This window comes from Barbus barbus, assembly GCF_936440315.1.
Source record: "Barbus barbus genome assembly, chromosome: 13".
Classification (NCBI taxonomy): domain Eukaryota; kingdom Metazoa; phylum Chordata; class Actinopteri; order Cypriniformes; family Cyprinidae; genus Barbus; species Barbus barbus.
In genome coordinates this window covers 28,915,668-28,929,379 of record NC_136741.1, presented here as the reverse complement: position 1 = coordinate 28,929,379, position 13,712 = coordinate 28,915,668, and the positions used below count along the sequence as shown (strand labels likewise).

The 13,712-nt window shown below is 35.4% G+C and overlaps 2 protein-coding genes across 5 annotated transcripts in view; one reads left to right on the top strand and one right to left on the bottom strand.

Annotated features, from left to right (window-relative positions):
* The window catches only part of LOC306878982 (matrilin-4-like), a 25,234-nt gene extending 22,844 nt beyond the window's left edge, over positions 1 to 2,390 (bottom strand). For all 4 annotated transcript variants that reach the window (XM_079431624.1, XM_079431626.1, XM_079431625.1 and 1 more), the window contains exon 1: positions 2,255 to 2,390. The gene's annotated coding sequence lies outside the window, so the exon portion shown is untranslated. The remainder of the gene's footprint in view (positions 1 to 2,254) is intronic.
* Positions 2,165 to 13,712, top strand: LOC306879689 (recombining binding protein suppressor of hairless-like protein; the record flags this gene model as incomplete). Its single annotated transcript, XM_079432833.1, has 11 exons — positions 2,165 to 2,259; positions 4,072 to 4,206; positions 5,002 to 5,072; positions 5,149 to 5,264; positions 6,091 to 6,265; positions 7,056 to 7,193; positions 8,179 to 8,291; positions 9,636 to 9,776; positions 9,874 to 10,029; positions 10,140 to 10,243; positions 13,437 to 13,712. 11 exons carry the CDS (start codon positions 2,165 to 2,167, stop codon positions 13,708 to 13,710), a joined length of 1,518 nt encoding a protein of 505 aa, XP_079288959.1. The 3' UTR covers positions 13,711 to 13,712.

Genomic DNA, 13,712 nt, shown 5'->3' with positions numbered 1-13,712 from the left:
TGAACCGAACAAAAAGGGGAAAAAAAGCCTGTTTTAGGATCTTTAAGATTTGCAATATTGCAACATTTACCTGATATTTACGCAGTTAAAAATAAAAGAAGTAAATTTATGTATTTGTCATTTATATTATATAATATTTGTAGATATTTATTACAAAGAAATAATAAAAAATCTCAAATTAACATTAGTGTAAAGCATTAAAATAAATATCTGATTCACAGCACAAATCATATATCAGCTGAATTTAAAGGCAGTACAACAAAAAACACATTTACAGTTTAAAGAACATAGTATTAATTAGCATGAAATGCAAAGGGATCATAAAATTTTACAAAATAAGCGTAATATTTTTTTATTATTTTATGCATTATTATTATTAATATTTATGTATTTATTGGCTTTGGGATAAAATATCATGGGTTTCATCAATCTCTGACCTTTAAAAATTAAGAAACAAAATGGATGGGAGAATAATCATTATAAATTGGATGTGGAAGAATAAAAATGACAGCTCCTCTGAGGAACCTAAACCATATCCACCCATCAGACTAACGTAGAGGAGTGAGAAAAGGTGACCGGCAGTAAAAAATAAAAATAAATAAGAGCAACACAACATTTCTTCCAGTGTGCTGCATATATATCTTTATAAGCCTGTTTAAGCTGCCCGGATCCAAGCTTTCACCCAAAGGGATCTCCATGGGGTAAAGCCCCGCAGTGTAAACATTTCTCTCAGCTTGACATGGAGCACAGACAGACCAAAGAAAACCCCAGTGTGAGGGAGCGAGGGAGAAGACAGGAGCATTAGAGGAGGAAGGCGAATGACAAGCCTGGTTTCTTTGGCAAGCGATTGACTGGCAGCTTCAGAGCAGAAGTTAACTTAACTAACAGCAGCTTCTTGTTAAAGTGGGATTGAAAGCAGATGTGACGCTTTGCTACTAATAGCGGTTTCGCCTCCAGCCAACCACTGCGCACCTAAAGCATGCGGCTCTGTCCCAAAACCTGGTGAGCTGCCTATCTAGTTAGCACTGTGGAAAGCATGATGCCCAAATATGCTGTTTAGGTTAGCAGCTCACTAGGTTTGAGACACAGACAGTCTGTTACATGCTGATCTATAGTTTAGTTCAGGTCTTGGCTGTGTTTGGAAGGGAATACTAACTACTTACTGCACAGTATATACTGTGTGTACTGTCACAGCTGCTTTAATTGCAACATTTTTTAATTTTGGGGATGATGATCGAATGGCTAATTTAATCATGGGACATCAATGCAGCATATCATTTTGAAAACGATTCATGGTTCCAGAGCAATTCTTATAAAAACGATATTTTATTCTTCTGAATGTTCTATTAAATTAAACTTTGTCTAGATTGCATTTTTGCTTTCTGAACAAATATTGAGGAAAAAAAATATAAAAAATGGTAGCTGACATAGCTTCCACTTTACTTGAAAATGGAAGGCCAACTTAAGAGCACTGCATTGTGGGAGACATTTTTCCACAATATGCTTTGGTAGTAAACCACACACTATAATATTTAATGGATACAGAAAAATCACATACTGTGCACGATATACAGACAGCAGAAATAATATGTCAGTATGCCATTTTAAATAAATACGTTTTGCGGGTAAAAAGAAAAAAAAAAGACCACGTGATGCGATCATAATATGCAATTACTAGGCTATATTGAATAAGGGCCACATCACATTTTAAAAAAGTTTACATGCATTAAATAGCCTAGGCCATATTAATCAAACAAAGTAGCCTTTTTAATTAAATTTTGTGACAAATTTTATTCCAAAAAGTGTCATCATGCTCAAAAATTGCATTTTTAATGAACAAAATCATTCTATTATAAATCAATTCTTTTACATAATGTAGCCTATATTATGCACTATGCAGTATTTAAATGGAAATTAGACCTACATCTTTTTTATTATTGAGGGAAATAGCTATTTAACTTAAAAATATAGTTTAGTTTAAAAATAGCACAAAAACGCTCAGATAAGCACATTTCTCACATTCACTACGTTAATCGGTCTCACAACTGCTATTTTAAACAGATTCCCGCCAGAAAAAATATGTTTCTTTTTTTAGAAGGTCACTGTCCAAGTCGTTAAACAACCCATTTATTTAGTCAGTGAAACAATTAAATTGCATGCAACAATGCGTTTTTCTCCCGATTCTCCAGGGTTGGCCATTGTGGACTCGACAGAAGTGTCTCACCTGTACACATCAGACGCGTGCTTCACTCACCTCAGGTAATCACACAGGTACAGTCTCTCCTGTAAGAGGGCAATGGTATCCAAAAATACGACAAAATCTTCAAAAGAGTCAAATGGTTCCTTAAGGTGAGAAGTAACCTCTCCAGGGTATTATTCAAGCATAGAGTGAACAGTCAAGACATTGGCCAGGTATTAAATCTACAGAGCACGTTTAAAATGTAGGTCCCACCCCCGTCCGAAATGGGAAGAGCAGGCAGGATTTCTTTGGGGGGTTGCAGCAGGAGAGAGAGAACATTAACGCTTTCTTTCAGTGAGCCTACAGAAATTCCTTGCGGTTCTGCTTTAGTCCACGACTGATGCACCAGCTCTTGAAGTGCCATTGGTGAACACAGAACTGACTTTATCAGTCCAAATTTCATTTACAGTGATGCTATTTTCTTTATAGGCTTTCTGTGAAATATTAATGTGGTCTGTATTAGGGTAGTCAATGAATAACTCTGTCATGACTTACGAAAGGGAAAGTGTATTTAAGATACTGTAACTAGAAGAAAAACACTCAAAATAATTTTAGAAAGAGTACAGCATGTTAAACTGCATATTTTGTGTTAACTAACCATACAAAGTATATAAAAAAGTATTGTGTACAATAATTAAAAAAGCCAAACACTGGGATCTAATTTGACCTTCATCCTAACACACTCTAAATGGGAAATAACATCAGTGCCCCTCTGACCCCGTATCCTCCTGGGAAGGCCTCAAATAAAAATCTGGGCAGACTGACTGAAACATCCTAAGCCTGGGGAATTAAGTGAGTTTCAATTAAAGCACTTCACTCTGCTGGAAAATATCACATTTATATCCTTGGGGTCTTAATCAGCGGAATTAAAAGTCCCAGAACTGTTTCACATTGAGTAAGTAATACAATTATTTAAAATGAGTCACTGCAAACAGATCATATCAAGTTCAAAGTTTCAACTTTCAGAGTCAAAGTTTTTAATGCTTATCAAGGCTGCAATTATTTGATTTAAAATCATTACTCCAGTCTTCAGTGTCACACGATCCTTCAGAAATCATTCTAATCTGCTGACTTGCTGCTCAAGAAACATTTGTATTATTATTATCATCAGTCAGTGTTGAAAACTTATTATTTTTGTGGAAAGTCAGATTTTTTCTCTCTCCCAGGATTCTTAGATGAATAGAGAGTTGCTTGACCAAAAAAGGAAAATCCTGTCATTTTTACTCCCCAATATGTCATTGCAAGCCCATAATATTTTCATTCTTCTGTGGAACACAAAGGGAGATGTTTTCTTATTTTAACAAATATTACAAGTTTCCCTTTCTGTGCCATTGGCATTTATCCTAAAATGATTTAAAAAGGAAATTAGAATAAAAAGGATGAAATATATTGCTTTAAATGTATCATGTAGTGTTTTGTTTTTTCCCCCCTAAAATAATTGGAAAGTTCCTGTCCTCTGCTGCAGTCTACACATTCAAACCACCCACATAAAATATGTTTGTATTTGTTTCAGATTATCTATTATTCTATTACAGTATCTATTACTGAATCATTAACGCTGCTTGTTGCTGTATTTCAGAAAGCGTCTACCACAGACATAAAGTAAAGCCAAAAAAGCTGTGAATGTCCCACTGCCCCAATACTTTCTGAAATAACAATATTTATGTTGAAACCTGTAAGGACCTTTTCCATGATTGGATCTCTGAGAAATGCACAGATAGTTCAATTCAAAGAGTAAATTGCATGATTTTGGAGAGGATGCATTTGGATTTACCACCGTTTTACCACTTTGTAACACTAAGTTTAAAATAAATATTTTTGTGCATCACTAGGGAGGATCAAAATTTCTCCTCGTTGCCAAAAGTCAACAGAGATTCAGTGAGGCAATACCTTCAGTTCAGACCTGACCAATCAGTGGTCATCTTGCATGCCAAAGTTGCTCAGAAGTCTTACGGGAATGAGAAGAGGTAAAAACGATTTTTATCTGTGCATTCACATTTTTCATCAGTGAAATATACAAGCATATACACATAAATATACTGAAAAATGTAAAACCAACTTCAGGTTATTTGCTGGTTTGAGATGTTGACCAGCTGATGACTGAACCAAACCCTTGCTGAAGAAAAAAACAAAAACAAAAACATTCCAGCTTAAAATGGTTTTTGAAACACCAAAGCTGGTTTGTTGCAGGTCTACCAGCTCTAAACAACTTGATAAAGATGGATAACAAATTAAACCAGGTGTCCACCAATTGGTTAACTAGCTTGGACCAGATAACAAATATAGCTAGAAACCAGCTGCCATGTTCCCAAAGCTTTATTAACTGATTTATATATATATATATAAAAATGATTACAGCTGAGTAATGGCATTAACATTGTAACACTGAAATAAATCATCACTGAACTGACTAATGAACTTGCCTTCTGTATATCTGCATATAGTTTAATTAAACTAATAAATGAAATCATTGAGTTATTGAACTAAACATTAAAATTTAAATTGAGCTGAATGATGCTATTGTTTTCTGTAGAGCTGCTTTACTGTTGAATGTTTCATAACTGATTAATTTTAGAACAGTAATACTTTTATTTTCCTGATTATTCATGTAAAGCTACTTTGAAACGATCTGTATTTTATAAAACGTAAAAAATGATTTCCCTCCAAAACCATGTTTTTATAATTATTTTAGAAAGTAAGTAAAACTACTGCACACCCTCCATGTCTCATTCCAAAAATAATTGTTTTCTGCATTTTCAAAGGTTTTTCTGTCCGCCTCCTTGCGTGTATCTCACTGGACACGGATGGAAACTCAGACAGGAGCAGCTGAAAGGTCAGTGAGCTGTGAGAGAACATCTTCATTCTTGCCCTTGTAATTCACTGTAATTTTTTCATTTGTATTCACACAGCATCAGGTCTAGGAGAGGCCAGTTGTCGGCTTTTCGGTTACATGGGTCTGGACAGCTCCGCTCATCCACGGACAGACAGTTTCAAGCTGAGCTTTGAGGAGCAGACAGACAGGAGGGTGAGACATTGCCAAAGCCCAGCGATCAAAGAGGAGAGAGTCTGTCAGGTTTATGAGAGAACATGACTGCTTTGTGTACCGATAGATTTGGAGATGGGATCATATGTTTATTCTACCTGGATTACAACCAGGTTTGTTGAAGATGAAGATGAATGATCTTTAAACTTCTTGACCCCAGAAAATAATACTCACATATACCACCAAAACAACAAGATTAAATGGAGCGCAAACTTTTGATAAGGTTATTCACAGATTTATGTTGTGGTGCATGGGGAAAAAAATTAAACGTGTGATCCTCTTCAGATGAGATCTCAAAAATCTCCAACTGTGTTCAGATTTACCAAGATACCAAAGTCTGCAATCAAAGACCTCAAAATAACCCCACATGCTTTAGATACAATTAACAATTACACTACCATTTAAAAGTTTAAGGTCAGTAAGAAATTAATCAGCATGGATGCATTTATTTGGCCAAAAGTCAAAGTAAAGGCATTTATAATGAAAGAAAATATTTCAAATTATTAAATCAAAGAATCCTGAATAAATGTAACATAATAAATATTAAGCACAACTGTGTTTAACATTAATAAAAAAATCAGAAATGTTTGATGATGCTGAAAATTCAGCTTTGATCACAGCAATAAATTAAATTTTTCAATTTATTCAAATTGATAATGGTTCACATATTTCACTGTAATTTTGATCAAATAAATGCAGCCTTGGTGAGCAGAAGAAACATATTTTTGTTTTTAAACAACAACAAAAAATCATACCGACCTCAAACTTAATAAAAAATATTAACAATTTACTCATTTATGTTTTTCAGATGTTTGCCTGTGCAAAAACCTTGTATATCTCAGATACGGACAAACGAAAGCACTTTCGTCTGCTGCTACACCTGTTTCACAGCGGAGGGCAAGAAATTGGCACATTTAACAGCAGGCTCATTAAAGTCATCTCCAAACCATCACAGAAGAGGCAGTCCATGAAAAATGCTGACCGTGAGTCTGTGCATGTGTGTGCAATTCTGAATGTCCATACTTATCTTGATGCAAATGAATTCGATGCTGTGATTAATAGAAGGACAGTCAGTTCAGTATGTTGTGCAGTATTAAGGTTCTAGGTCATTTTTACATCCCATGTTTTTTGTCCAAATGGAATTTTTTGGTAATAATTGTTTTGTTTGTTTGTTTTGTCAACAAGCCATTGAATTGACTGTTCAGCTATCCTTCATTTGCATCAAATCAAATATGACGTCGACTCTGACTAAGTGCTGTTACGTAAAAAGGGTCGACCGGTGTCGAAACCAAACTCCTGTAAGTTTGCATGTCTTTGTGTATGAGAAGTGGGGTCAAGCCACTAACTGGTGTCACCCGGCAGCCATTGCCACAGGAGTCAGACATTTGACCTCTAACCTTCTGATCCTAAAGCACACACTAAGAGGGCATCTCCTGTTGGCATTGACTGCTGGATCCACAGAGAGCTTCTAAGGGGAAGAAAGAGGTGCTTGACATCTGAGAGCAGCTGTCAAGTGACGTTGAATTCCTCACCGTTCTGTGGGAGAGACGGACAATGAGACAAAGATTAAGGAAAAGAACAGACTGGCATTAGTCACAGTATACCCGTCATTTGTGTTTGCTGTCTGCTTGTCGGTCTGAATGTGCATGTTTTGCTATCAGTGAGGGTTTAAATTATGAATGGTGTTTCTTTTGTTTGCCTATTGGTTCAGTTTTTGTAAAAAAAAAAAAAAACTGTTGAAGCTTTCTAAAAAGTACGTGTTTGTTTCTGCAGTGTGTATTTCATCAGGCTCAAAAGTGTCGTTGTTTAATCGCTTGCAGTCGCAGACGGTCAGTACACGTTACCTGGCAGTGGAAGACGGGGCTTTTGTCGCCAGCGCGAGACAATGGACGGCCTTCACTGTCACGTTAGGTTTGAGATCCAATGATTTTTCTGTTATTCTGCCTTTATTCCTCTTTATCTTAATCCCTCATACACAGAACTGGATATAAGCTATAAAAAAGCTATAAATTAGTAATGAACCCTGGGTAGTCAAGTTTCAAGAAATCCTGGGTAACCATTTGTTTAAATGGCATTTGGTAACAATTTACAAAAAGGTTTAATTTGTTAACATTAGTTAATGTAAATTAACAATAAACAGTTCTTCTACAGCAGTTCATTTCAATCTCTGCATTTACCAGTACATTTTTAAGATCAAATATACTTGTTAACTTTAATGTAATGTCAACTAACATGAACATTTATGTTAACTAATATTAACAATGGTTAATTCCTGTAGAACAATATTGACCATATAGTTTATGCATTAACTTCCGGTAAAATGTTTCCTAACATTCACATATTTAACAACATTAAAGTAATAGTAATAATTGCATGCAATTTAGGCATTTTTGTGCAGAGAAAAAAACCTAAATTGGTACATTCTAGCAGTATTATTATACTACCAACTTCTAATTCATACTAATGACATGGGAAACTCCTTTTGCGGAAGTTTTCCCATTAACCCGTGTTCACCCTTGCCTCTCACTCAGTTCTAGTGACTAATTCACTGTTCACCACAGTAGCTAAATAAACACAAGAAACCCAAACAAGTTTAGAAACAACTGGCCAAATAGGTCCATACTCTATGTTGGACGTCCAGTATAAATAAACTTAACAAACGCCTTTAGCGCCTTGCTGCATTTGAGAGTATAATCAGCTGTCCAGAAATTTCACCAAAAAGAAAAAAAGAAAATTCTAAAAAGTCCAGTTGTAAATGTCAGCAACATGTGGTCAACAGCTGAGCATAAATGGGTTTAACCCCAATACGGCACTCAAGGCCGAATCTGAGTGAGGTCTATTTTTCTTTCTCATCCCCTACAGTGCTATAGCCTAATACTCACTCTCTTCTTCATAGTGGAGGAGAGGCAAGCCGCTCATAGTGAATACACCGTGTGTGACAGCTACATCTGTTACGGCTGTGTGGTTCAGCTGGTATGCACTGACTCAGGAGTGGCGCTGCCTCCAATGGTACAGTATGCAAATAAAAAACTGATTTTGTCTCTATTACACGATTCTCAATTTAAAAGCTATCCAAGCTGAAATTTAGGTCAATTGTGTCATTTTTTTTTTACTAGCAATACCAAACAGAACTGCATGCATTATTTTATATAAAAAAAATCTGCAAGTTGATTATTATTTTTCATCCATGTCTCTGAAGTTAATTGTGTTCAAATTTCCATCCTTGTGGTGTTTTTTGGAAGCCTGGCTGCAACCAACCTGCATCACAATTTGCTGATAAAGCACTTGATCAAAATGCCAAGGACGATGTTTAAATACCACATTTAGACTACCACATGCAGACTAGCAAACAGAATAGACCTTCACAGTGTTGTTTTAGTTGTTTGAATTTGCTGACTGGTTTGTTTTGGTTTGCAAGCGTGTATTTGAAGCCCTCATGCAGGAAGATTTCTAGTGCGGGAGGAGAGTGAACAGTCAAGCATATTGTGCAGCACACAGGTGCTGCGGGGGACCAGGTGCAGTGGTGCATGATAGAAGGGCGATCAATCTTTTTTGTCCCTTTTTTAATGGCTATTTTAAGTCTGCTCATATCAGATTTCTGGGAGCAAAAATGGAGATCATTTTCTACAATTACAATCTTAAAAATAAAGGTTCCAAAAGGGAATTTTTGCAAACAATGCTATACAAAAACAATGTTTTCCCAAATAACCTTTCAGTGAACTGTTCTTAAAAGAAACTTTTTTTTTCTTTTTTCTTAGTCTGAAGAACTTTTAATAATCTAAAGAACTTTTTTCACTACTAAGAACCTTTTGTGCAGGGGAAAGTATCTATGGAAGTTCATCATGGAACCATCATTGACAGTAAAGAACCTTTACTTGGATGCTCACTGTTGCTCTTTATTAAAGGAATCGTTCACCCCAAAATGAAAATTAGCTGAATATTTACTCACTCTCAAGCCATCCAAGATTAATTTGTTTCTTCATCAGAACAGGTTTGTAGCATTCCATCACTTGCACACCAATGGATCCTCTGCAGTGAATGGGTGCCGTCAGAATGAGTCCAAACATCTGATAAAAACATAACAATAATCCACAAGTAATCCACATGACTCTAGTCCATCAATTAATGTCTTGCGAAGCCAAAAATGACATGTTTAAAGAAACAAATGAACAATTTAAATATTTCTAATGTCAAACCATTTCTTCTGGCCAAAATATGAGTCCCTAATCTTTAACAATGCTTCTTTCAGTGAAAAAGGGTAAACTGTTCCTTTAAGGGGATGTTAAATGTAAAAAAAAGAACAAAATGGTCAGCTGTGTGAATAGTTACCTGATTCTGTTTCGTTCCTTGCAGGTAATACGTAAAGTGAATAAGCAGCATGCATGTCTAGACCTGGATGAGCCTGTGTCTCAGCTTCACAAATGTGCTTTCCAGTTCAGAGACAGTAGCCACACGTACATGTGCTTGTCTAATGAAAAAATCATACAGTTCCAGGTGAACACAGGCAGTGACAGTTCAATATGAACAATAGTTCAACCCGAAACGAAAACTATGATCATTTATTCACCCCCATGTTATTCCAAACTTACAGGCCTCTCCGTGTCCTAAAGAAAGTAATAAGGTGTTACTGAACGACGGCTCCTGTTGGACCATCATTGGAACAGAGGTGGTTGAATACACCTTCAGTGAGAGTCTGACCAGTCACCCGACCACCATCAGCCCTGTACCAGTCATCAACCGACTAGAGGTCAGAAATCCAGCCAGATTCATTACATCTCTTCAACAGGAGTTACATTTAATATGAAACTTGATTAGCTGGATGTTAAATAAAACTAAAAAGTATCCTGGGTGATTTAGTTGAACGGAGGAGAACATGTGGCCATGTTGGAGCTTCACGGAGAAAACTTTGGTCCACATTTAAAGGTTTGGTTTGGTAACATGCAAGCTGAGACAATGTTCAGGTAAGCATTTATCATTAAGGCAGATACTTAAATCAAGAATAGCTTGTAGTTTGGCAAGCTAAAATTAAGCGACAGTCAAGCCACCCTACCAAATAGATAGTTACACTACATACAATCAAAAACTATTGTAAAAAAAACAACGATCTCAAAAATTCACATGTAATTCAATTGAAAATATAGTGGTAAACAGCAATGCAATGTTTATGTTGCATTATGTAAACCAAATATATGCAGAGCTAAAATATTTTTTATATATTTTTCAGGCTATACTGTTAATGTTTTAAATATTATTAGTAAATACTAATATTAATAAAACTGCACTATGTCGTAAACAGGTAAGCTACTGTCACAATTTAGCTGGCAGTATTGCTATTCCTCAACAGTTCAAACACCTTAAACAGGAAACCTATGCTATTTGAGTTAGAATATGACACGCTTTGTGAATGTGCGGTTTAAAGGCTGCCCTTTTCAGTTTATGACTTCCTCTTCTTGTAAACCACAGGAGGTCCTGTGTAACACAAGATCTTCCGTTGCAAACCACAGATCTCATCATTTGTCCTGTCACATGTCACAAATAATGACTATTCATACTGAACAAATCCACGAGGAAGTACATTTACCAGTTTTTAGATATCAAAACAACACAAGATTCCTGCAAATGATACAAGGATTATTTTTGTTGTACTAATTGGCAGGTAATTACCAAAAACGTCAGCTAGCAGTGAGTTTATCACAATTAAGCAGTGTCTAATTGCCTAAACCACCATAAAACATGGTAAAATTAGTGGAGAACACTGGCCACACTGGTTTATTGCTTTTAGAAATCAATAACAAATCAGAAATCATCGGATAAAGCCAGGTTCAAAATTCATTCGGTTGGCATATTAAAGTTAAAGGGTTTTACGGAGAGGATTTTGCAAATTTTTAATCAGAAAACACAAACAAACAAAAAACACCATGTATTTAGGGAGGAAATGTTATAGCCTATAAATCATTTGAAGTGCTGTTGAAGTGGAGATTTCTGACATTTCAAGATGTGTATTGTAACCGAAAGACACACATAAGGAAAGTATAATATGTACACATAAATGTGTATTTTGGATGTTTTCTTCGCACTAATCTAAAAGAAGATGTTACGGAAGAAAAATGGCCCAAAAACAAAACCATTGGCTTTGCTTGTACAGTCTTTAAAAAAATAAAAATAATAATAATGAAATAAACTGTGTGGATGCATGCATGCAGATATTTTTAAGTGACTTTGAACATGGCTTATCTAATCATGAACTATTTTAAGTTCCTTGCAAGACACAAAAACAATTTCATATTCCTATTAAACAGTATCGGGGAAAGTTACTTTTAAAAATAATGCATTTCAATATTGCGTTACTCCCTAAAAAAGTAACTAATTATGTTACTTAGTTTCTTTTTTATGGAAAGTAATGCGTTACGTTACTTTTGCGTGACTTTTTAAATATGAGCAGGGCTTGATTGTTTGTTTTTAATATAAGAAGTTCTATTTATAGCAAATTTAAAAGCCCTTTCACATCAAAAAGTGTAATGAATAAACCTCAGGCTGAAGTAAATTCACGTCTGTACAGTAGAACGCAGGAGAAGAAGGTTCAACACTCTTCAGCAATAAAAACCAATCAAGCACAATTGTTAGTTTATCTAAAGTTAGTTTTGCTTATTAGTATGGTTGAACTGGATCATCAAAGGTCAGCAGGAAAGACATTGGTTAATAAAATGATGCATTTGTGTTATTTAACATATTTAATTATTGCAGGTTTGCGTCATATTCTGAGATTGCATTTCACTGTTTTAATTCATTTTGATGAATACTAAATCAGTTTTTTGCGAGTGAGATGAATTAATGCACATTCACATTTAGTCTAGAACTACAGTAACAGCATGTTCACACAGCGCACACAACGCCTCTGTTTTCCCATTTTATTGACTGACAAGTCTCCTGTCCCCATATTGGGAGAAATCAGAAGTACAAAGTAACTGGCGTTACTTTTCTGAAAAAGTAACTCAGATATTTTCTTGTAAATTAACAAGTAATGCGTTACTTTACTAGTTACTTGAAAAAGTAATCTGATTATGTAACTTGCGTTACTTGTAATGCGTTATCCTCAACATTGCTATTAAACGTTTCTTTGTGCAATAACTTTAGTCCATTGTGACCATCTTGCCAAGGCTCCAGGGATGCCGTGGTGCGACATTCCTGTCTCAGCAGGCAAGAATGGAATGATGGTCTCTCTCGGGTCCTTTCAGGCAAGTTCTTAGGGCTGTAGTCAAGTGTCAGATGTCAGAAGGTCAGCAGTGACTGCAACTGAAATGACTGCAATTTATTGAGGTGTAACTTCTGTCATCTTAAGTTACAGGACTTAAAACATTTATCGGATTAATACTTCAGTCAAAGTTTTACAATAATACAATAATATAACAAACACTGCAGCCATTTATTCAATACTAATTTGTAAAAAAAAGGAGTTTTGTGAAGGTGACTTAAGACCAAGTAAAGAAAATGTAAGTAATAAATTAAAGGTATATACACAATATGGCAGTATGTTTAATGTACATGGAGAACAGAATGAGTTGTATTAGCACATTACAAAAATGTTATATTCTTCATCAATATTACGGTCTTGGTTTTTTAGTGTAAATATCTAAAGATTCTTATATCATAATACATGTTTGAGAAGCTAAATTACACAAGAAGTCTTGTTTTATGAGAAATTGATCAAATTAGAGTAAGTTCTGGATTTAAACAAGAACAAATATCTGCCATTGGGCTCAGAAAAGAACTAAATTCAAAAGGATAAACAAGTTTTCATTCCCCACTGACAGACATTTGTTCTTGTTTTAAGCATTAACTTTTAATTTTGTTACATATACATTACATCTCATTTACAAATGCAACCTGATTTAAGGATGTTTAGACATTTATATTGGAAAGCAAAAATACAGAGGAAGATATTTTTATTTTTTTTGTAATGCATGTAACATTTAACGCCATGACTTTATCAATTAAAAGAGTTTCTTTTCTGATTTAAGACCTTTTCAAGACCTTAAACTGTGGACCGGCAAATAAAGACTTTCTAAGACACAACAGGGAAAAATTATTTAGATTAGCAAATTCTTTGGTGAAAAAAAATGTTGCACACTAGATCTAATACTTCATTTATCTCAGGTCCTCCAGGTCTCTGCTGTGTGTCATTCCTGATGAATCCATATTGAGTGGCGAGTGGAGATGGATGAGACAACCAATCACAGTGCCTTTATCTCTGATCCGATTGGACGGGCTGATCTACAGGAGTTCATACTCATTTACTTACACACCAGAGCACAGCGCCCCCTCTCAAGCAAACAGTACAGCAGAGAGAACCACAGACTCAGACTCACTCATAGACACCATTCACCAAGAGTTCACACGGACAAACTTTCACCTATTCATGCAGAGCTGAGA